The 23,810-nt window shown below is 43.5% G+C and overlaps 1 protein-coding gene and 1 pseudogene across 4 annotated transcripts in view; one reads left to right on the forward strand and one right to left on the reverse strand.

The window, feature by feature from the left end:
- LOC146171819 (poly(ADP-ribose) glycohydrolase-like) overlaps positions 1-522 on the forward strand; it is a 72,363-nt gene extending 71,841 nt beyond the window's left edge. The window contains exon 19 of one of the 3 annotated variants that reach the window (XM_084586305.1): positions 225-502. In XM_084586305.1, coding sequence (XP_084442431.1) covers positions 225-331 — 107 coding nt within the window. In that variant the 3' untranslated portion in view covers positions 332-502. Of the gene's footprint in view, positions 1-224 lie in introns of all 3 variants that reach the window. The other 2 variants (XM_084586306.1, XM_084586304.1) reach the window with 2 other exon arrangements.
- A 123-nt stretch (positions 523-645) lies between these two features.
- Positions 646-23,810, reverse strand: part of LOC146171820 (uncharacterized) — a 130,511-nt pseudogene continuing 107,346 nt past the window's right edge. The window contains exons 2-10 of the transcript XR_014702770.1: positions 23,459-23,626; positions 22,297-22,483; positions 19,057-19,162; positions 13,123-13,181; positions 12,015-12,231; positions 8,675-8,713; positions 7,414-7,516; positions 7,082-7,172; positions 646-6,538 (exon numbers count right to left, since the gene is read on the reverse strand). The product of XR_014702770.1 is annotated as an uncharacterized LOC146171820 (transcript). The remainder of the gene's footprint in view (positions 6,539-7,081; positions 7,173-7,413; positions 7,517-8,674; positions 8,714-12,014; positions 12,232-13,122; positions 13,182-19,056; positions 19,163-22,296; positions 22,484-23,458; positions 23,627-23,810) is intronic.

Raw genomic sequence — 23,810 nt, forward strand, 5'->3', positions numbered from 1 at the left:
GTGCAATTCTATAGCCATGTTCCTATATCTTTTTGACCGGAACAGCGCGCACTAAGACACAGACAAGAAGAGAGACACGACACACACGAGCGCTGACTTCCAACTGGTGTTTATTGTTTGGTGTTTATTGTCTGTGTCTTAGTGCGCGCTGTTCCGGTCAAAATGAGTTACCAACTTGCCCAAGCATCTGTTTTAACGAATTTCATTCCTATATCTTGTTGCAGGTGACCTGTATGAACTTCTGGTCCAGTATGGCACTGATCGGATGCTGCAAAGTGGCAAGCCCAAACGACAGCTTTTTGACTTTCTATTCAGCACATGTTCGTCGTGAAAACTTCAACCACCACGTTTTCTGTGTTTGGCTGAAATTTAAACAGTGGTCAGCATTACTATCAACACCAGTGGTATGTCAATACAAGTCTGAGTGTTGTTGATGGTTCAGTAACTTAAATTTTGGCCCATGATGAATTTGCAGTGTGTAAATAAAGCAGTTTCGGCATTTCAATTTCTCTTTTCTGTCAAGTCTGCCAGACTAACGTTTGGTCAGTGTGGGCTGCTTTTTCAGTTGCGTACATGCTTGCATGTGCCGGTGTGTGTTCACCTAGGATGGCCACTTTGCTACCAGGAATACAACTCTTATAACCGACTTTTATTTTATTAATAAATAAAATGCATCCGAATGTGCTATGAAACATATGGCACACAGTTCCACAGTGAATGACACTTTAGTTTCATACTGTAACAAGTGTAGGTGATTGCATCTGAAAAAAAAAAACTTAAAGGAAACAACGTAGTAGGAGGGACAGCACCATTCTCAACATTTCTGTTTAGTGTACGCCACTGTGCTAGTAAAGAGACTGACAGTGCAACTCAGTGGTCTTTAAAATGTAAACAAGGAAATGAAAAGATGCAGTGGTGTGAATGCAAGTCTTTCCTTTGTCACTCATTAAGAGCAGCGCATTGACTGAGCTGCCTTTCAAGATTTGCACGCATTCAGAATCAGTTAAAAAATTGGAAACACCACCAGAAGTGGTTGTATCCCTACACAGCACCAACAATGAAGGCAGTCTACCTTCGCTCCCTGAGCTCACAAATACAATGCGTTGGCACTGCTCAGAATTAAGAAAAAAGTACTCTCGCATTTCAAATCGGTGATACACAATAACCTCCCAGAGCAGTATCATCTACTAAGCTGGACACGCAATCCGGCTTTTTCACAAGGCCACTCTGCGCATGCGCGCCTTTCCCCTGGTTGAAAAGAAACCACCAACCCCAGCTGCACAAGCTCAGTTATTGACTTCAGTTATCGACGCAGCTGTAGCTGATCTCTGAGGCCATGTGAGTTAATATTCGTGAGAGGCGTATGCGATAGATGGCGGTCAAGAACACACCGTCATTTCGCTGGCCGCTGCATCTCCCAAGGACGTTTGCAACCAGTAGCAGACGAATTTTCAACCACTCCCAGAGGGCGTCACATTTTGTGAAAAAGGCGGATTGCACCTTGCCTTTGCCAATTGTTTCGCACAAAAATGGAAAGAATAACAAACAAGAGGCCCTTGGAGAATATGCCCGCATGCTAAAGGTGAAGGTGCCTTTTTATTATTTTGTTTGTTCACTCCAATAATGCTTTATGGATGTGTCAGAACAGCTTACAAAAGGCAGCATTTTTGGCATTTGTACTTCTTGATTTTATCTGATGTTCAAATTGGAAATATGTTGCTTAATCAGCTTATTCACTTTTGGCTTCTTGATAGCCTTCATGTCACATCATTGTGGAGATGATGAATATAATCAAGTTTTCTGTTGTCACTGCTAAGCAAAAGGTGAATGTAAAGTTAGCGCCATTCGAGATCTGAACAAGGAAAAGAGGGTGCATTGAAAATGTCATTGTGAATGCCTTTAAAGCACCACATTTTAGTGGTGTATTTGTGACTCCATTTTCACCGTTCTTGCTTGTGAACGGACATAGAAAGCTGCCATAATTTTCCAGTGCACAAAATTTTGTGGAACACTTGGAACACCATGCCAGGGCATGCTACGGTAAGTGACAAGTTTAAAACTTCATACTCCTGTGTTAAGACAGTCTTCGGAGCTGGTATACAGTGTTTACAAAAAAAAAAAAAGTTGGCAATTTTGGAAAGCAGAGCAACAAATATAATTGGCACCCTGTATTCCGTTGCACTCCTTCCTTGCATTTTTTCATCCATCCACAGTTATGCTTATATGACGCCATGATCACTGCATGGTTTTCCAGTAGATGCTAGAACGGATCGTCTGCCAATTTAGGCTGAATTTCGTGAGGCATGTTGACAACAAACATTCTGAATGGAGCCACTATTAAATCTTACTCACATTCGTGTGTTTAGACTGTCCATGCTTCTCAGGCTAATACTTTTTTTTCTTTTTCCCAAATGTGTTTATATTAAACTGACAGTCTAGCAGTGAAAGTTGTGTTTGTAAGGTCTCGGGGAAAGAAATATTGTATGTACAAAAACCAAACTGCATCACTCTATGTACAACCGCTTCAAATGCACACTGGCAGCTGTGGAATCTTCATAAAAAACACTCCTATAGTTCTGAACCTCCTTTTCTTACCAAACTCACTCAGCACCGTTGATGAAGCATACAAAGCTGCTGCATAATCATCACAAGCAATCAAAAGCATTTACAAACAGTGACTCGCATCAAAGCTCGAACAGTGTTGCTCATTGAAAGAAATGAGAGTAGCATAGATACAATGAAGTCATCGGCAAAGTTTAGGAACGACTGTTGCAATGAAGAGAGGCTGTTTCCAGTGACTGTAATGAGTCTCATGACTGAACCATTGTGTGACCTCAAAGTGCTGTTGCAGTAAACATACTTCTCACTTGAAATAATCTGTCTGCTTGCGTTATGGACTGACTAATTGGTGACACACTAGTATGTTACATGGACACAGTGAACTAAATGAGATCAAGGTGTGTAAGAAGGGCCAAGTTTTCTGAAAAGGGACCTCTGGACCCCGCTGTTCAGACCTCGTGAAAGAAAAGGGACTTTTCTATTGCTCATAACACTGCTTAACATTCGTGTAAATTGAAATATGCTTTAGCAGTTTCAGACTTTCGAGTTGGCTTATGCCACATCAGCGAGACACTTTGCAGAACAGGTCAACACACAGTCTTTGGTTGTATGAGAGCTACCTGAAGTTGTGTTTGAGAGCACATATCTCGTCATTTTCCTCTGGTTCATGGCGTAAACATTTTGAACAAGCACCATTTTTTGCAAAGCACGAAAGAACAAGTGAAACATTGTATCGCTTCGTTATGTTCAAGGCCACGTACACATGTTTACATTTATCTTGAAACAGTGCTACACTTTCTCACAAATAGCAATCTAAAAGCTTGTGGCATGGCTCTAGAAGCTTACCTTGTACCCACTTTGGCAGTAGCAGAGTCTCTCGGTGGCCGGAAAACCACACCTTCATTTCTCACATCAGTTAAATATAGCTTGGCTTACAGTAAAGCTGCACTTTCTAGCGGAACCATACGAAAAATTGACAGCAACAACATTAAAAATTAAAAACAAGCTTTGTGCCTTTTCCACTAGGTCGCTCTATGCATGCACGCCTCTCCCCTGGTTGAAAACGAACCACCAGCCTCAGCTGCGCATGTGCTGTTTTCGGCCTCCATGATCGATGGAGCCAGAGTGGATCTCGGACGCCATGCGTGGTTAGTATTCTTGACAGGCGTATGCGATAGATGGTGGTAGCTGTCAAGAATACGCATCGCCATTTCGCAGGCGGCTGCGTTATAGCTGCGTCTCCCAAGGACGTCTTCAACCAGTAGCAGATGAATTTTCAACCACTACCAGAGGGCGCCACATTTTGTGAAAAAGGTGGATTAGCTTTTAGCATAAGCTTGTAAATAACACTATGCTGCCTGTGCTGTCATTAAGGTTGGTTGAAAAGGGGCTGTGCATGCTGGAAAAGCGCAGTTTAAAGGAAGGCTGGGCTTGCATCTCATTTGCTGTGGCAAACACTGAGATTGCCGCGGTGTTCTTTTAACATGCTGCTTTACGTTCAACTAAATTCCTATTTTTCCTGGGCAAATTGAAAAGATTAACCCTTTCTCTGGATGTTTATAAAACTTAACCTCGGTGGGCATTTAGAAAATTAGAAAAGCAGGGTTTTTGACTTCCCTGTTTATAACTTATGTACAATACACTTAGTTGAGCAGATGTGCTCTAGGAGAGTGTTGCAACTAAGTGCCCGATTTCTTACATTCTTAAATATGCACTAAAGAGTGTTCTGCAAAATTTTATTTTCTCTTTTATTTTGCTCTCTTGCTTTCTTTGAATACTAAATAGTTTTATATTCGCTGACAACACAGTCATAAATAATGCCTACGGCAACGGAAATACTCCCGCACTCTTCACTTTTGTGAGACTCAACCTCATCACTCTGTGCTGGGCAATGAAATTCCTCTAATCTGTGAAGATACTCAAAGTAAATTTTAATGGTGTCTTTGAACACAACACTAATATCTTGGCCAAATCAATGCATATCTGCGGTTCAGAGAGCATGTCACTCTGTGTATAACTCCGCCGATGGCAGAGCAGCAAGCCGCCACTCGATTGCCTGAAACGAGCTCCACGTGTTGGATGACTCCTCCTACCCTCTGTGGTTCTGTGGTGGGTTAAGAAAAAATGGCAGGAGCCGGGACGTTCCAGCTGATTTTAACAGCAAAATCCGCCACACAGGGCAATACTCCGGTGTTAATAAAAGTGCTCAGAATGTGTAGATCGAGTTCCCGCAAATAAAACATGTCTTCAAAATTCTCTTTAGTGCACCTTTAATTGATTTGTAGAACTAAACGGAAGGAATGCGGCATACGGACCTGTGTGCCCTGTATGACAAATGGCCATTTTTTCACAAGGAAGCCTACAACTATAAACATCTGTGAAACTAGCAATAATCTCCTGTATTGAATTGCTAAATATTTTTCTTCAGCTTTTGCATGGATCATGTATTAGTCCTCATTTTCGCCATTCTAGTGCAATGATCACTACCTGCACAGAAATCAGTGAAACTCTTAAGCCAAAACTAATTCGGCGGAACATTTTTAGGCTTTCTCTGAAAGAATTTGGTGCACTTTGTTAGAATTTTGTAGACGCTTGGCTCTCAGTATAATAATTCAGTGCATAATTTAGTGCATTTAGTGCATTATGCTACTGTGCTTTGGCTTGTTTGTCTTCCAAGTACATTTGGAGAGAGAAACATCATTTATGCATGCACAACCCCTTTTGTGGTGGTTGCTGCCGATGAAAATGGGCAAAACCCTGTGAGTTTGGGAGGCTGTGAGGAGCAATGCGTGTACAAAGTAGAAAATGCTGTGCTGCAGCTTGCAGCAAAAATATAATACTGTGCATGAGGCTCTTCATTGAGGAAGCTATCGGTAACCACAGGTTAGGCCACCGAGAGACTATGGCAGTAGTGTACTGATGCAACAACTATAGCGAGTAGTTCAAACAGACATAAGTCTCTTAATAACGAGACACGTTCAGTCATTACATTAGACCCACGTAAGTACAAGAGCCAGCCAGACACACATCACTCATAAGTTAAAAAAGTAAATCACAACACAGCACGAGCGAGCAACATGCAGTCAGCACAAAACTGTGCTAAAGCTAACCGACTGCAAGCATTTTTTTTTTTCGTCACGTAATGTGACCAAACATTCTGGGGCAAAGTCAAACACAACACTTTTCCCAAATGTAAGTCACACCAACAGCTTAGTGAACTGCTGACTCTCTGCAATAAATACATACATAGTCCGCAGTGCACCATCGTTTGTTGTTGTAGGCAACGCGATGTGTGCAAAATGCATCGCATTTCAACAACAGCGAGAAGCAAGCATTAAACTAATAAAAAAGAAAACCTACTGTTCACTTGTTCAGCATGTTGCAAAAGTACGCTGCACGAACGTAAACACACGACAGTAATAAATGCAGGAATGGCATGAATCGAGAAGAGAAAACAAGGAAACTGCTGAAGCACGATCCATTTTTGTTGAGAGCTTGCTTGGCCGTCTTCAGATCTGCCCAGAAACGAACTGCCATCGGGAGAGGGGGTTGGGGGAAGGGAGGGGGGGGGGGTCACAGACGTCGTCAGCGAGGCACAGCTTTTGATGACAAGGACAACAACAATGCAATGTACTGTTCAAGTTATTTCTTTGGTACCGGCATGAACAAACGCATGCTGTACTTCGCTGACAACGTTGTGCACGTGGTGCTCAAGTTCTTCGTCAAAAAGACTTGCCCTGGCACATGAGTCTAAGCTCCTGCACTGCCGAACTGCACTAATGGCACTGGAATGCTCCGCTTGTAGCTGCTGCTGTGCTGTTGAACTGGTCCAGTTTCCCTTGCTGCCAATGTTCAGTCTTCTTGAACGGCCAGACTTGTTTGGCTGTAGGCCTGCGGGCGGCTGTTAGCTGTTGCGCTGACCTCGAGAGAATCACTCATCCCAAGGGATATTGCAAACTGGAACTGGCGGACAGTCCGTCTGCAATACGAGCAAGCAAAGAGAATGTAACTTTGCCAAACAATACTGCCCTTGTGCACAGACTGTATTTACTTCATTGTAGTCATTTTAAAGCCTACTTTCATATAACGGCCACATGAACATAGCTTTCCTGTACTATATAGGAGAGGCAAATCATGGAAGAAGCAGTTGGATATTTCTGCTGTGCAAAAAATAATGACAAAAACTCCACATTTAGCTGGTGACAACATGATTAAACGTCATTTGTATACCGTGGTTCTCGAAGTGAAATCGCCCTGCTTCATGATCAGTTTCATGGCTTCAGGAACCTCTGCTATCGAAGTGCAAAGCATATTGTGTATTACTATGCGTGCCAGTTAGAAAATCTGATTTTGCACCATTTTTGACATTAGAATGTTCAGTAAGAAACTAATAACATGAAGCCCTTTTATAATGGACAGAAAAAGAAACACGCACAAAGCTGATATTTAGGGATACCTTTGCTTTATGAGAACTGTGGATTACGAAAAGTGAGACTGGTATAAGTTAGGTTATTATACTAACCATTGCTGGCAGCATGGCAACTTTTTCGGTACATTTAGATGTGTGCTCAGATGTGGCCCACAGCCTCCTTTTCTTGTGAGTTTTCATGTGCCTAAAAAAAAGAAATGTAATGTGGTTTAGAAAAAAGGGAAGAAATACAAAATTATTGCACAGGGTAGGCCTTTTTATATGAAGCTGGCCAGGGAGCAGCTGAATGTAGTTTAGACCATACTACTTTAGCTTGGTGCTTTTCTATTGCTATTATTTCCATTAGTTTTAACTTGTAACTTGGTTATTTAGTTTAATGTTGCAGAGGATTCCTTTTGCATCGTTGAAAAGAAAGGTAGACCTACCTTTTGGCAGTCCAGGCTACCAGGAGGCAGTTTTCCAGGAATAGCACCACCCCCATAGAAATGGCCACAAATACTATATAAGCATGACTCCCTGCCTGTAAAGCTGTAAAGAAAAAGATGAAGAGAGTCTGTGAAAAAAATTCAAAAAAGCATGGCAGAATAAAAACTTGAATGTTCTCCTAAAAACCGAATTTGTACTCGTTTAACATTTAAAATTCTCACTCCACTGGAACGGACAGTTTCAGTGTTTTTCGACACACCAGAAAGTTGATCTCGGGTGTTGTTATGCAAGCTTTCCTACAACAGATGAAATTCACTGCAATATAGATAGCAGGCGAGTGCATTTCGCCTTCATGCCCCTAGAAGGGCTGAAAGGCTCAGCCTGCCATTGGCTGACTAATAATGAGGCACGGACTTTGTACAATGCATCATTTTCACACAACTGCATTTGTGGCCAGCCGTAATTTCTCAATACAGGGGCCAGCAGCAGACATTGGAATGTATTCTTTAGATCACAATATTGAGGTGCGCAACTAACTTTGTATCAATCTTGGCTGGTTGTGATTTTCATGACTTCGCAAAGGACTTCTACCTTTTATGGCCCTTTGAGCAGCACCTGCTAGATATTAGTCTGGGGCGATCAATTAGAGGTATGCAATATTTTGGGAGGCGTAGCAGCCATTTTTTTTTTCTTTTGAAATACTTATCAGTGTGACTTGCATCTATGTTTGTTTATGTTTCACACTAAGCTTGTCACATCTGATTATTACAGCTGTGTGTTAGAGATGAAGCTGTAACAATCTTCACGTTAACCAACAATATTAACACTAATTGGGCATGAGGTGGTATTGTTTATTTTTATTTTTTTCATATTTATCACCATGTTAAATAAAGCTTCTCAAAGCTTGTTCGGTCCCGTAGCCTGACTGTCTAGTAGAAAGAACACTTGCTTGATGTACCAAAATATTTTGAAAAGCGCGCAACACAATGGCCAAAAGAAAGAAAAACGAAATGCAGACGTTGTAGCATATGGATAATAATTCTACACAGGGTAATGATGGCTATTTCTACAATTATTGTATTGTTTACAGTACACAGGATTACATAGTGCAGTAAAATTATGCATGGCACAGCCTAAACAAAGCAATTTTGTGCACCTATAAAGCAACATTGTTCCGAATTAGTTACTATACAGTCTCGAAGCAAGCACCCACATAAACATTTACAAGCACACGTAAAGAGCATGCCAGGTATAACTTACACGATGTTCACGGTTCAATCATTGCTTCCATATCTGTCCCTATCCACAGCAAACAGGGGTAAAGGACAAACAAAGAAGCACAATTAGCTTGAACATTCACACACACAGCATGTCACACGTGCTCGCACTTTTTCTGATAAAAGCCGACAATTCATTGTGTTTATGCACCCTTTCTCTACATTTTTCAGGACTAATAAGAGGGCTTTGCTTCATACAAACTGTTTTTGTTTACTAAAGCTCAGTGCTCTCTAAATTTTTTGGACGACTTTAAACAAGAAAATGCAGCTTGTTTCACACCACCCAGACAGAACAATGAAGCCGTTTAAAAAAATAAAGAAATTGCCCTGTAAATTGCAGCACAAAGGGAATAATTTTCTTGCCAACTCTGTTCTTTGCATTGTAATGCGAATGCAATGTGAATGGGACAATTCCTCTTCGCCATGATGACAGCACTCCGAAGCGTGCCTGTCCACCGTCCTAATCTTATTTTGTCTGTCTTGCATATTTTATCTGGTGCTCCAAGAGGCATAGGACATCATTGCCTACACCATCTAATGCTAGTCTTCACTGGTGTAATATGCATGTGTGGCATCCTAAAGCCTGCGGCAACTGTATATCAGCTCTGAACCTTGCTTGAAAAATAACTTGCTGCCATGTGTGCCTCTGGGGACGTTTTAATATAGGACAAGGGTTAAAGAAATTTGCAAAGCAATTTGAAAAGCATGGTTGGCACCAATCGAAGCTTAACTGGTAATATTTATGCTCTGTTTTTTAGTTTTTCTTGTGCAAGTGAAATATACATTACTTTATCTTGAAAGCACAACTCTTCTCACTCTGCTTGTTTTAAGCTATTCATTGAGGTTCAGAACCTTCAGCAGATTCCCGTGCTGGATACTATTCTTGGTAGCCTATTAGTCAAGTGAATGCAGGTGGTCACCATTATTAATTAAGAAGAGATAATATAGACGCACTTGTTTTCTTTCACTTCACAAAAAAAACGAAGCGTTTCATATGATGGATGCTTCATGCACCCACCCATATATCTGGCTTTTAAGAAATATTCGCCGAGGTAGCACTGATAAACTGCTACACATCGTTCTCTCACACAAATGCAACTGCTTTCATACTAAATAGTACAAAATGCATACCTACTGGGTGAAAATGAACATTTCAAATTTATGTTCTACTAATAGTTTTCACCCAAAGAGGCAAGTGAAATCAGCTTACAGGAATATATGGCCATATGTGCAGGCCTGAGCAATAAACTAGGCTCAAAGCAAACAACTGATGGTACTGGATTTGTTTTTTTTTTTTTTTTTTCATTTCCTTTGTGAGGCCCAATTCTTACTCCCAGTCACATTCGCTGCATACCAGCCCATCTATGCTGCAGTGCCCATAACTATTCGGTTTTATTCCAGGCCTCAGCTAACCTTTCTTCCTCATCAGCTGCTGCATCGGTGCCTGTTGTGGCTCTAAGTTTGTGCTATATAGGAAGTTACCTCGGTAAGCTAAAGTGTGAAATGGGCTTTGCAATCATGCTCCCGACTATTTTATACTGTTGATTGCTTTTATTCTTTGCAAAAACAATAAAAATTAAAAAATAAGATGATTCTTCAAGAAAAGTGCACTTCCTCTTTCTGGAAAAAGTTCTGTTAGAGGTTTAGAAACAACACGACTGTAACACCTGGTAATTATTACAAGGTGACATAAATAATATATAGTACAGTTTTGTTAGTTGATTTACAAAATCTTTGTGCATGACTGCAATTGAAGCAAACAAAAAAAATGTTGCCTTCATATTATTTGAATGCTACACACATTTTCTTGTCTTTTTTTATGATGGTTCAAGTCTCATGAAGCTGAGTTATTGACAGTAGAACTTGCAAAACTAAACCTCAAAGTCCAGCCACCTGCTGTCATTAATTGGGAGTGAATAGTGTTTACAATCACCTGTTTGCGAGGATCAGTTAGAATGATGCTGAGCTAGGGTGTAACACTATTTGAGGAACAATTTCTTTTTCATATGCCCAAAAAGTGGATTCTGAACGACAGCTGCTGTGGCGAGTGACATTCAGAATACGTTATCTAAAGCATATGTTGCATTAGTCAAAGAGTAACAAGTGCTTTGGCAGTGCAGTCATATGTTCATGGCTGCCAGATTATTTTTATGATTGCTTTTTTTTTTTGATGCCATGGTGTATTTGCTCCATCTCAGTTTTTCAATCTGACACTTTGCATTAATCAGCAGCCTGACGTCGAAGGGCCTGGTATGCAGAAATACCCACTTTGATCATTTTACTTGCTCATTTATTCATGCCTCATTGCCTCTTTCGCTGCACCACATATGCTACCGACAAATATTTTGGTTACCGCTCAGATTATATATGCGCATCAATGCCATAGGCTGGGAGAACCCTGCTCTGTCCTCACACAGTAGCCTGTGACTCATTGCAACACAGCAGGATGCACAGATGACAAACAACATAGGACACACAACAAGGGGCTCCTCAATGTGCCCTGTTGTGGGTCCTTTCTTGCTTGTCACCCGTGCATGTTGCTTTGTTGCAATTAATCTAAACTAACTACCCCAGTTAGTGTAGATATTGGATGTGTATATAGTTTTGAATTTTTTTTTTTTTACTTCAAGTTGACTGTTTGCTTGCAAAAGTACAACTTATAGCTGAATTAGTTTTAAAGCGATCAATTCCACCTTAGTCTAACTGAACTGAACCATTTTATCTTATATTACCGACAAAAGCGAATGCATCAGAGGAGTTGGCCTTTCATTTCCTTTACCCTGCAGTATTATTAGGAGCACAGGATCTAGGTACAATTCACCTTAACTTCTAATCAGGCTGCGTCTTGTGTTAGCTGAGCATACCACATGATACAATGTGAATAGACTATACAACATAGTCGCTCAGTAAGTTAGAGAGAAGACACTTGTTTGAAATTTGTTCATCACACAGAACACTGGAAGGTTTTGCCGCTCGCTTTCAGACAGCACCTTAGAACATGCTGCCCTTGCAGGATGCACATGTGACTCAGCATCACTGTCAGAGCACCTGCATTTCTGGCAGTATGTTTTACAGCATTAGACCTCCTGGATATGTTTTAATATGTGCAACTTTTCATGTTTGAGAGGTGAAAACGAAAATAGAAGGTAGCTGTTAACCTGTAATTTTCTTTAAGCAGGCATTCACACATTCATGCATGCACTTGCTTGGAACTCGGCGCACAACAAAGCAAAACCAATATAAACAACAGAACAAAAAAAAGACTACTGCAAAACAATGCACACAAAAAAGAAGATGCAAACAAAACACAAAAAGCAACCTACGTTTCGAAGCGTTTTGATTTTTCGTTGGCTCTTCTTCTCCAGCGAATCTTTTGTTGCTTGTTTTAAATAGCCTATGTACATACATCGTCTCATATATATATATATTTATATATATATATATATATATATATGTATAAATAGTTTCCTAGAGCAGATGACGCCTATCGGATCCAGTAGGACTGCATCATTTGGATCGTCGTATCAAATTCAGGAGGCGCTGCTGGGGAAAAGGGGGAGCACAGTGAGGCACGCAGAAATGGAAGTGCTTGCATGGCAAAACAAAAGAAGACAGAGCTCTACCTACAAATAAGTGCTCTACAAGGCACTTTAACATGGGCAGAGTACATGCCTGCTCACTGTGTGCAGGTGCTAGCAAGACAGGGAAAAGAAATCCACTACCTGTAGAATATGTACACCGCCTTCCTAAAAGAGCACAGAAATAGATTCTTTCATGCTCTGTGCAGTCGGCCTTCACTCTTGGCCAGAAACACTATGCATATCACAGTTATACTCCTTTTTTCTTTTTTTTACCAATGTGTGCCAGGTGTGCCCGAGGCGCACATGTGTACGGCACTTCGGTTATGTGAAATGTGGAGACCACGAAGGGTTTGCTAATTTGAATATTCGGCCTATAAGTGTGTCACGCTTAAGGAAAACGGATACTGCAGCATAAACAGTGCACATAGTCTAAGCAGCAGAGTACAGCAAAGCTAGCAAAGCAACACAGCCAAGAACCATTAAAGACAAAGCATCAACCTACAGCTAAAATGCTATGACATACCTTCGGTATCTTAGCAGATAACAGGGAAATCGAGCGTAGTTGGAAAGAGAAAAAAGAAGCATAGATTGATGTTAACTTTCCGGCTGCATTAAAAAAGGCTTCAAAAACATGTATCATACGAGTAAAAGATGAGACTGATATATTATGTAAATGCAACAGTGAGCACGTAGGAAAAAAAAATGCTAGTAGACAGTAGCGGAAGGAAAACCATTATTGAAGGGATTTTAATTTTTATTCCTATGTAGTCTATCTCAATGCATTTCTGAAAAGTTGCGAAAGAAAATGTTGCAAGAAAAAAAAAACGGAAGGAACAAAATGTGAACTCACTTTTCAACGATGCAGTGTCCTTGTTTTCACAGCGCTGCCCAATAAATCCTTCTGCACATCTGAAAAAAGGAAAAAAAACAGCAGCGCAAGTTTAATCAGTGTTGGACTGTGCTGATAAATTAGATGCACCAGGAGCAACAAACGTAGGCAGCTTTTTGTGCATTTTCCATGTTTCCTTTGGCCAAGAGTCGTGCTGCGTGAACATATTTTAGCAGTCTGCTATGTACAGTTTGTATCGCTCTTACATAGAGTGCTCGAGTGGCACACTTTGTTTAAAGAAACTAGCACCTCTTGGAAGCCTCTAGCATTTAGAGAGGCAATGACTGTGCAAAAGTAGAGCCAAATATACCTGAAAGCACGCATTGCTTGAAAGCTAAAAGCTCGCACGGAAACCATACGCTGCTTCCTAAGTTTTGTTTTCATTGCGTGGCACACGCTGCTCAAGTGCTCTGCAGAAGGGTGACGCAGATGTAACTAGATGCAGGTGGTGCAGGACTGCTCTCCGTCATTGTTATGGAGAATAACAGGGATAGAGAGCAAAGTCTGTGCTCCTGCACTAGATCCGAAGCCTTTGACCGCTCCACACATCTCGGCAGCAAATGTCAATCAGCTCATGCTGATTAAGTGCACAAAGCCACCTAGCTTAGCTCTACCAATAGTAATTTGAATACATTAGTTATCATATCTATGCATGACTGCCATAGCCACAGGAGTACACGGAAATATATTGTTCACCGCCAATGTAGAATTGCCTGGAATTCATATCATCATGGATCAAGTTCACTTAATGTACGTTCTGTGAAATCACATCATAGAATATTACACATGACTCTGGAAAACTATTTAAAAAAAAGTAAAAGCTAAGAATCATAGACTGCAAATTCTGCATCCAATTCATTGGTAATTCATTGGTGTGTCAGCCACAACCTGGAAACACGCCAGAGAACAATGTGAAAGCCAGCATAGCTGTTGTCGAGGTGCCAGCTGTTTGACATCCTTATATACAGCTACTACACGCTGCTGCAAATGATGATGGAGGCAAAGCATTGATTGCATCGAATTGTCTTATGTCACCGGACACAGTACGCCAAAAACATCTGAAGCTAATTTGGCACAAGTCATATTGTACAAAATCTGCCAGGTTTTAATCCCAAATGCCATTTACTTTTTTGTACGCCGAGGCAGCAGATCATTGTCTAGGAATGTAGTTACATCAAAGGCAATGCCATGGCAGCAATACTGCGTCGGAAATCGCTTATGAGTTTTTCAAGGTGCCATGGCCGGCCCATATCATGGTGTTTCAGTGAATCCCGACAGGAGCATTTAAAGATACACTTTTTGATGTAGTATAAAGATGCCTTTGCAGCACTGTAATACTCGTGGTTATGGATGTCAGAAAGCAAGTAAATAATGTTAACTAGCTAATAAACTGAAGTCTAAGATAACTCTTATACTATATTACACGACACCTGGGTGCAATTAGATCTGTAGCTGTCTGTCGGCAATATCGTTATCATATTGTGGAATTTTGAGAACGCAATTGCCCTCGATGCTGTGCCACAACGAAATTTGGCCGTCCCACCCATCAGTCGAAAATCGCACGGCCGTGAGCGCACGTAGGCACACCCACAGTCAAACGTTCACTCATCAATGCACGTGTTGTGTCGCATGCCCTTCTCGGTTCCACCTTGACTGGGGGACCAGAGCTCTGAGGAGTAGCCGAGACAGAAAAGAGAAGGTTACACCAGACGTTCGCCATGCAGTGACTTGCATATTGTGGGTGCTACTTGGTGTATCAAAGACGCGCGGTTTTCATACGAGATGCGCATCACAGCGCCGAGTGTAAAAGCGTTTTCGTAATTCTGCAAAACTGATACAGTCGATCCCGGATATATCGAACTCGAAGGAGATCGCGAATAGTTCGATACATCGATAATTCGATATATAAAATATACCAACATATGAGCTTCTTTATAACCCAGAATCCTGCATACGGCCGTGTACCCACACTAGCGGTGCGCTTCCTTCAACGACGGACGTCCCGCTTGCATACTTGCAGCCTACCGCTCGCCGCGAATGCAGCTTCTCGCCAGGTGCATGCGATCGAGCGTCACTTCGCGCCAGGCGTTGAAAAATGGGGAGCGCCTCTACATGCCGCGCTCTCGACACTTCATAGGAACAGGTCAGGGTCCACATATTGCGGCTCGTGGCACAAATGCCTTTGGGGTCAGTGTTGTCATCAACGCTGTTGCAGACGGTGCTTTGGGAAAAGCCATTGCTGATTATAAGAGAGCTAATTATGTTACCGGTACACTATAAATGCAACAATTACTCCGTTCATATACTGTACATTGTATTTCTTGTTCAGCAGCGAAGCAGGCCACGCGAGAGCCGCCACAAGCCTTCGGTCGCCAAGGCTTGCTTCACCACCGACACCCTGTGCTTCGAACCCCGACTTCCCTGTACGGCAGCCGTGTCGGGCTATAAAAAATCAACGTGCACGACTTAAGGCCATTTTCATATGGACTCTACCAGCAGGTGCCTATGCACAGCTGGCCTGGCACCGCGCGCGAAAATTACCGTGTGTGAACATAAGGAGAAGGACCCCTTGCTGGGGCACGGTGCGAAGTTCGATATAGCGAATGGTCCGCTGAACGGGAGTTCAATATAGGCAAACACCACTTCTATACTTTTGCGCGCGGTTTTGAAGGAAATATTTTGAGAGTTTGAAATAAGCAATAATTCGATATATATCCGGGATCAATTGTATTACTAGTTACCAGTTGAAAACTAAAAGTTCGTTAACCAGCATGTTACAGTCGGATACAGTCAGCAGTAACCGCCACACAGAATTCTTCCGTGACAGAATGTAGTCTGATAATAAAGTTTTTTTGTTGCCTAAATGCAAAATTAAGCATCCGACCAAATTATGAGCTCAAGGATTTTGATCACTGGTTTGTTTGGTAGAGTCAAATATCAAAAATTGATTTCGTTTACTGTTTAGTGGAGTAATATACACGCTGCGTATCATGGCCCGTAGTTACCAACTGCTGTTTTTTTTTTTTTTCAAGTTTAAGCTGATATAGTAGTTAGCATGATTTACTTGTTTTCTGACATCCGGCAAGCACTGGAATCGCTCTGCCGAAAAGGCCATATCTTTACTTCAATAAGGCTTCGCTGAAATAATCTTCATTTGCTCCCGCCAGGTTCTTTTAATACGCATCAGACTTTGAAGAACTGATTTTAAACAAACAGTGCCTCATTTGATGAAACCGCTTGCATTCTAAAAATGTTATATATATATATATATATATATATATATATATATTATATCGTCACTTAAATATGAAACATTAACCTAAATCGTGGTAATTGCTGCCAGTCATTTATACCAAGTGTTTCAGTGAAGCCTGTTGCTAGGTTTCAGAAATAAACTTTTGATGTACAAGGATGGCTTTTTCAGCGCGGTGATATTAATGTCGGCGAACGTAAGAAAAAGGTGAGTCAAGTTAGCTGGTTAATTAAATAGTTACCTTTATAGCTATTCCAACCAGGTGCCTGATTGCAATTAGACCTTTGTAGCTGGCCCGCTTCCCACAATCACCTCTCAGAATTTCGAAAACGTGGTAACTTTGAGCACTGTGACCCGATACATTTTGGCCATTTCACACTTCATTCGAAAAGAACTCTACACAACCGCAAGTTTTCCGAATGACGTGCGAGATGGCCAAGGGTAACCGCGTTTCGTTCTCGAAATTTTAAAAAGTGATAAGGGCATTAATGGTGGACAGCTACAAGTCTCTAACAAGTTACAGTAATGCCTCTCCTTGTGGCGAAAGCGGGTAAATAAAAAACGAAGCTGCACTGGTTTCAGAATCTTTATACTACACCGAGCTAGGCTTCTTACTATTGCAGTTACTATTGCTCTGTCACAGAAACCCCCATTTAGCCTTAAACCTCAAAAAGCCTACTTTTGAAACTTTGTGGCGGGCTTCACCGAAACACTCGGTAAATGCCATACGCATGAGAACGTAACAGTCACGCCAGTGGAAACAAGAAAGCAGACGTTCATTTTAAATCCAGTGAATTGTGCTAGCTTTGTCAAGAAAATACATGACTTTTGGGCAAGCTTTGCTTCGTTTTGTTTTCTTCTCGTCTGTACTACCGTAGTGCCGAAGCACTTTGGCCCATTATGGCATACGATGATGGAAAAGTGGCGCAATAAATTGCCCTTCCGCTGAAGATAGAGCATGCATCCAAATAAGAACAATCTCATTCGTCGGTAATTCGATTAGGAAACTGAAATTGACAGGGGTTATCTCTGCTAAACGGATTATAGTGCGAAAGCACTGGCTTCTTTGGCGATGACCCGGACCAAATTATGAAAATGGCCATGGCCAAGTTTAGAGGCCACGAGCATGTCGGGCTCAGTCGCTTATGGTTGGACATCGATTTTGGGTCAAATTTCGGGGGCGGCCCGAACCAAATGTTGGAATTGGCCATGGCCAAATGTGGAGGTCACCTGCATATCGGGCACAGTCATTTATGGTTGAACATCGATTTTGGTGCAAACTGACCAAAATCAAATTTCGGGGGGGGGGGGGGGGGGGGGGGGGGGGATTTGGAGGTCATCATCGAGTTTGCCGTAGTCGAATTATGTTGGACATCGATTTTGGTCCAAATCGGCCGAGGTCAAATTATTTCGGAGGTGGGTGGGCTAAATTTGGAGGCCAGTATCATGTGTTTGCCGTAGTAAAATAGACATTGTGGTCCAAATCGATCGAGGTCAAATTTCGGAGGTGTGTGGGCCAAGCCTGGAGGTCATCATCGTGTTTGCTGTAGTCGAATTAGGTTGAACATCGATTTTGGTCCAAATTAGCGGAAGTAATGTTTCAGAGTGGTCCGGCCCAATATGGAGGCTGCCATCGTGTTCGCCCGAGTCGAATTAGGTTGGACATCGATTTTGGTCCGAATCGGCCGAGGTCAAATTTTCGCTATGCTGGAGTTAGTTTGAATTACGCGCGCGAGGCCACATGGTTGTGACCACGCGAAACAGCTTAGCCAACCAGAGAGGCGGCACAAGAAAAATCGGACAAGATTATTGGTCAGTGTAGGGTATGAGTGCTTTCGCATTATGCATCTCCTTATGGCAGAGGTCTCAAACACGCAGCCCACGTACGATACGGGGAGCTGTGGGAAGCGGCCCGCCCGTTCCAAATATTTATCCTTTGTTCCGAAGCATCTGCCAGCTGCTCGAATCGGCTTTACAACCAGACTCATTTTCGACTAAAGTCAACTAAAAGGCCACATCTCCAGACCGTAAACTTTGTGGAAACGAAAAGAGGCAGCGGCCTCTTAATCTGCGGGAACTTCAAATGGACGTCAACAGCTGCCTTGAAGAGTAAGGGGCCGGACAACCCGTCTTTTCTTTCATCCTCAAGTGTACATTAGTTCTGGTTTTTTCTTTCGAGAATAAGTGACTGTGGTGCTTACGGACCGGACCGTTTTACCCTTCAGTAGCTCTCTCCGAGCCATCCAGAAGTGGCAGCCGTCCGGAAGTAAGGCAGAGTCGGGCACGCATCGATTTCTTTTTCCCTGAAGAATGGGAGTGTGTGGTCTGGGGAGGAGACATTTTGATTGATATTTATTTTACTATTACTTATAATTTATTTATTGCTTTTTTATTTTCGAATAGTTTCTATTTATGATTTCTATTCTTTTTAATAATTTCTGGATCCTGGCCCACGAGAGACGACGTTTTTTCAACGTGGCTCGCATAGCAATATCAGTAGTTTGAGACCCCTGCAATCGACCTGCAGTCGCATTCACCCGCGTTGTTTTTGAGCTCGCTGACACCTGATGTGGGCCGAAAAACGCCCATGGGAGCCGAGTTCCGACCCTCGATCTTGCATGCGATAAGTTGTGAACACTCACTGGCAGACGGGCTCCTTGACGGCCTCGTAGAAGATGCAGGTCCCTCCGTTGAGGCAGTAGGAGGCCAGCGGGCAGGGCCGTCCTTTCAAGGGCCATAGTGTAGAGTCTATTACGCCACGAACGACAGCAAAAGGGCGCGTTTTTGAATCAACGTCAGTGGGCACTCGCGCTGCGCCGACAGGCTCTCTTGCTCTCTTTTTGGCTCGGTGCAGGCAAGCGTCTTCGAGGCGGCAACAGGCGCACGTGCACAGGCGGGACATGCGCGCTGCACCTCGACTCGCGAGAGCTATACTGCGGATGCGCGCGCCACGTCGTCTTGGTGGAGTGTGCCCCCTCTCCTAACTCTAGTGACCGACCGCACATTAATGCATTATTGGAGTTCTCTAGCGGGAAATCCTCCTTTCTCTTTCAGTCGCTTCATTGCAAGAAATGCTGCACCTCACTTTAAAATCTTATGAAATACAGCCCCCCCCCCCCCCCCCCCCCCCCCTCTGTACAGCTTTGTATAGTTTGAAAGCGACAACCTTCAGCCACCGTTACTTGTGCAAGTAAAGCAGTTAAAAAGAGGACGGCTGTGGTGCCACGTTACGTCCTTGTGGTATACACTTATCTCCGCCGCTTTGTAGTACATGGCTGTTGCTCCTGCGGTTCACTCACTGCAAAGCTGCACTGGCTTCCGCGCCATATAGAGTGTGCGCCCAACGTCAGCGTTGCCTGAGGATGCATACAGCACAGTTAGGTCGTCTGCGTTACGTCGCCCACGATAATTCGGCGGCTTTTTAGCCCGACTTATAAACAAGTGAAGACTGTCTCGCAATATTTCAACTCAGAACAACATTTCGTTCAACCTTTCATTTTGCGTAGCTCCGCCGGGAAAACAACTGTCGCATTCATCCTGCTGGGCCACTGACTAAATCGGCACAATCCACCAAGATTTTTTACCCGATGCACAAAATGCCTTCTGTTTCTTTTTTTTTTTTTTCATCCTACCTTTTTACTACCTGCACACTGTTAGCCGACTGCGTGTCAAGCTGCGCTGCGTCGCACACATTTTCGAGGGGACAGAACGCTCTACGTCTGATTGGAATTTGTTTCTCTTTTTACGTCAACATTTTGCCAATCGGCGCGGTGTTTAGCCTCCAGATAAACAAGTGCCGTTGAAGGCACTAGCCATACGTGCCACTGCGGCTGATTCATAAACGATATCGCTTTTTTTTTTCTTCGCGAACAGGCATTTAGTAAGAGGTGTAAGAAAGCGCAAAACGGAGGAACCGTGTTCAGGAATGTAAACATAACTGTATATGTCCTCAGTTGTGAATGAAGATATTACACCCTCGCTGCTACGTGCATGGTTATTGCGACGCGCGCAGTGTTGAACGATTCTGGACGCATAATCGGCTAACAATGCCGAGCATTACCGCTGCATAACCACGATGCATGCCTGGAACTATTGCAGCTCATTAAATAGCACTGTAATTGAAGGCCATGCAGCACGTCCTTCTCATGCAGCATAAATACACGAGCCGTGCTGAAGCGCAGATACGCAAATGGCTGACGCGCTATCCGATATATCGACATGCACACGTATATCGTGCAAAGCAGCCCTGCATTGTTCCAGTACGTGGTGCGCTTTTATGCAAATGCATATACCTTATCACACCGGCGTTAACCTTTACGTGGTTAAATTAAGCTGCGGACTTCGTGGACAGAAATGACTATCATGGCGTAAAAGAAAAAAAAAACGCATGCGGGACCAAAACGATATGTAAATAATACGGATGTTGCTTATATCAGCGAGATCAAGACATTGGCACGAGGGTACCAATTTTTTTTCTTCTATTATCTTGTTGTTTATGTGCAGAAAAGCACTGCGCGCTTCATCAGCACGCGAGTTGGTCTGCTGTCTGAAGGCCCACGAATTCAGGCAATTAAGAACGTTCCGCCTGAGCTTCAACAAGAGCTGCCCAGCGCGGGCACTGTTCGTTATTGCTTTCACACTGTATGCATTTCCGTTGGCGAATCGGTCTACTTAATTCATCTACATTTACACGTTGAAAACAACATTAACTGAACTCCCTGCTAGCTTTTTAACGGTGCTTTTGAAATTGTTGGATGCGACTGTAGCTGGCTTCTCCGCAGCAGAACTGTTTAATGGACGATGAAAAATAACCATCGTCGAAATTATGCCGCTGTAGTAATAATTAAATGTTAAGCGCATAAAATAAGCAGTCCAGTACTAAAAATATGGACATGTGTGCCTGCAATGGGCTTTATTTCAGCGGAACCCGGCAGTAATATTTTTCAAAAAAAAAAAAAAAAAAAAGAAAACTAAATAGGCAGGGTGGAGGGGGGGGGGGGGGTTGATTTTGAGTTAATACTGGTAATACCACGTATAGTAATACCAGTGGTGCAGCGGAAATAGAAAAATAGAACAGTTGTGCTAACTAGTAAGCTGGTTAGCTGAGTTTTAGTGTTCAACTTTTAAACCACTACAATTAGGCCTCAGATTGTGATTGTATATTTGTAGATGATGTTAGTAATACCCATGAAGGTTTTTAAACATTCGAAAACACGGCTACGCTCAGCACTGTGTCGCAACAAAATCTGGCCATACCGCGCGTCATTCGGAAACCGCGCTGCTGCGGAGCGTGTGCAGTAACGCAACATGTCACTTGGCGGCGAACATCCCTATTTCACTCGGGACTAGATGCCACAATGCGCTGGCCAGTGCCTTTTGCTGGTGCGGTTGCTGCGCAGTGTGTATGAAGCGGGCGTTTTGGTAAGTACTGACGAAAACCGGTGAACTGATTTCGATATCGGCAGTTCTAGGCTACAAATGTGTAACTACCAAAGTGTAGTTATTCTAACTGCAGCCCCAGTGATAAAAAAAAAAAAATCAGTTAACCAGCTAACCGTTTAAACAGGATTCAAAAGTTTTCAGACGTTCGCCGCCTTCACAAATCAAAATGTCTATAGCTTTAAAAATTCCTGACTGTGTGTGTGTGGGGGGGGGGGGGGGGGGGGTAGAAAGAATCTTCTCTGAAATATCCTGTATATTGGACCACCACGTAGCGTTTCGCTTAACAGTCTTTTCATTCACTTCTGATTACTGAGCATGACAGAGAATGCAGAGATCGGCGCTTGACACGAAGCATGCGCACGCAGCTCTGGAAGCACACACAGCAGCCGAAGCGGTTTGTACTTGGCATGCAGAAAGAGGGCGCGGCGCCATGGGCCTACCGTTGGTCGTGGTGACGCGGTGGCCCGCGTGGGCTCTGGCTGCGGCGGCGGCGGCGGGTAGCGGTCGCGGACCGCCACGCTGACGGAGACCGTGGACGGCTCCTTGCGCAGCACGTTCCACGCCCGGCACTCGTAGAGGCCGGAGTCCTGCCGCCGGGCGCTCTTGATCTCCAGCCGAGACCGGCGCCTGCGTATCGCACCTTGCCACTCACAGGGCGTCCACAGAGGACTGCAGGCGCTTTTCATTACTGCGCTACGTTGGCGGAAAAGTTTCTTAGAAAGGTCGGCCAGTCAGCGCGAACCTTCAAAGCCGACCGACCGCTTATTCACACCGTTGAGGAGAGAGTACGAAAGCAGTCTCGCGCGTAAAATGGACGAGGTAATAATTCTTTTTTGGAATTTATAGCGCCAGCTCAAAAGATGTTGGGGAGTCAGTCACCATTTTTCTGATGCAACTCTTCCTATTTTTTTACATGAACGTGCGAGCGACAAAATGTGCGAGCTAATGGCATGTTCGCAATGCATTTCCAGATGCAAGTGTCCTATGATAAGCTGTTCCAAATAACAGACCCAACTCTCATTTATTTTATACACGTTGTCTCTTCTTTGTCCTTTTTTTTTTGTGAACTATCATCAAGATGTAAATAAAAGTCCAGGTGGTAGCGCTGGAGCTGAAGGGGAAGATTCGATAAACATCCGCTGATTATGCTAAGTGCGTTTCAGCCGCACCGCACCAAGGAGAAAGCGGATGCAATGCCGTTGTTACATAATGTGAATCGCTACACAGCAATGATATCTAGGCCCGTATTCCGTAAACTTCCATTTTACATATCGTTTGGTAAGTCATCATCAGCACGACGGCAGCATCAGACGAAAGCAGCCATTCACAGAAGTCACAAAATAAGTGGAGTTGGCTCCGTTATCCGGAAATGCCTAGCATAGGGGGAATTTGCACCGGACAGTTCATTGAGCGCACACTCGTATTCTAGCACATTTCTCCGCTGTGCCAATCGACTCCGCGATAGACGCTCGCGCGTTGGTGATAACATACTGCAAGGACGTTCCCTGGCTCTCACTGCTTTACACGTCTGGCCGTGGTCTCTAGCGACTGTCGCCGGAGGTACACTAAACAATTGCGCGCTGGCGTGAGGCGTTGGCTCACCATTTCGTGACGATGTGCACCCTGGCGTTGGGCGTGACAGGCTTCCCCATGAAGTACCACTGCACCCATGGTATGGGTTCCCGTTGAGCTTGCAGCGCAGCTGTAACCGCCGGTACGCGTCCACCCGAGACGTGGACCGCAGCCACTTGGCTTGCGCTGGCTTCAGCACTGCAACGGGGTCGAAACGCCACTTCAGAACGACTCTGCCAGTACAGAGAGACCCGCAACACAGTGCAACAAGCAACGCAGCGCCACCTATAGTATCGCGGAAACATGCGGTCGGTTACGTTCCCGCATTGCCCTCGCTAAGGTTTCCACCATTATTCGGGCAGTGGCTGCTGCTTTGCACGTT

The sequence above is a fragment of the Amblyomma maculatum genome, unplaced genomic scaffold (assembly GCF_055883805.1).
Source record: "Amblyomma maculatum isolate TAMU_Amacu unplaced genomic scaffold, ASM5588380v1 scaffold_18, whole genome shotgun sequence".
NCBI lineage: Eukaryota > Metazoa > Arthropoda > Arachnida > Ixodida > Ixodidae > Amblyomma > Amblyomma maculatum.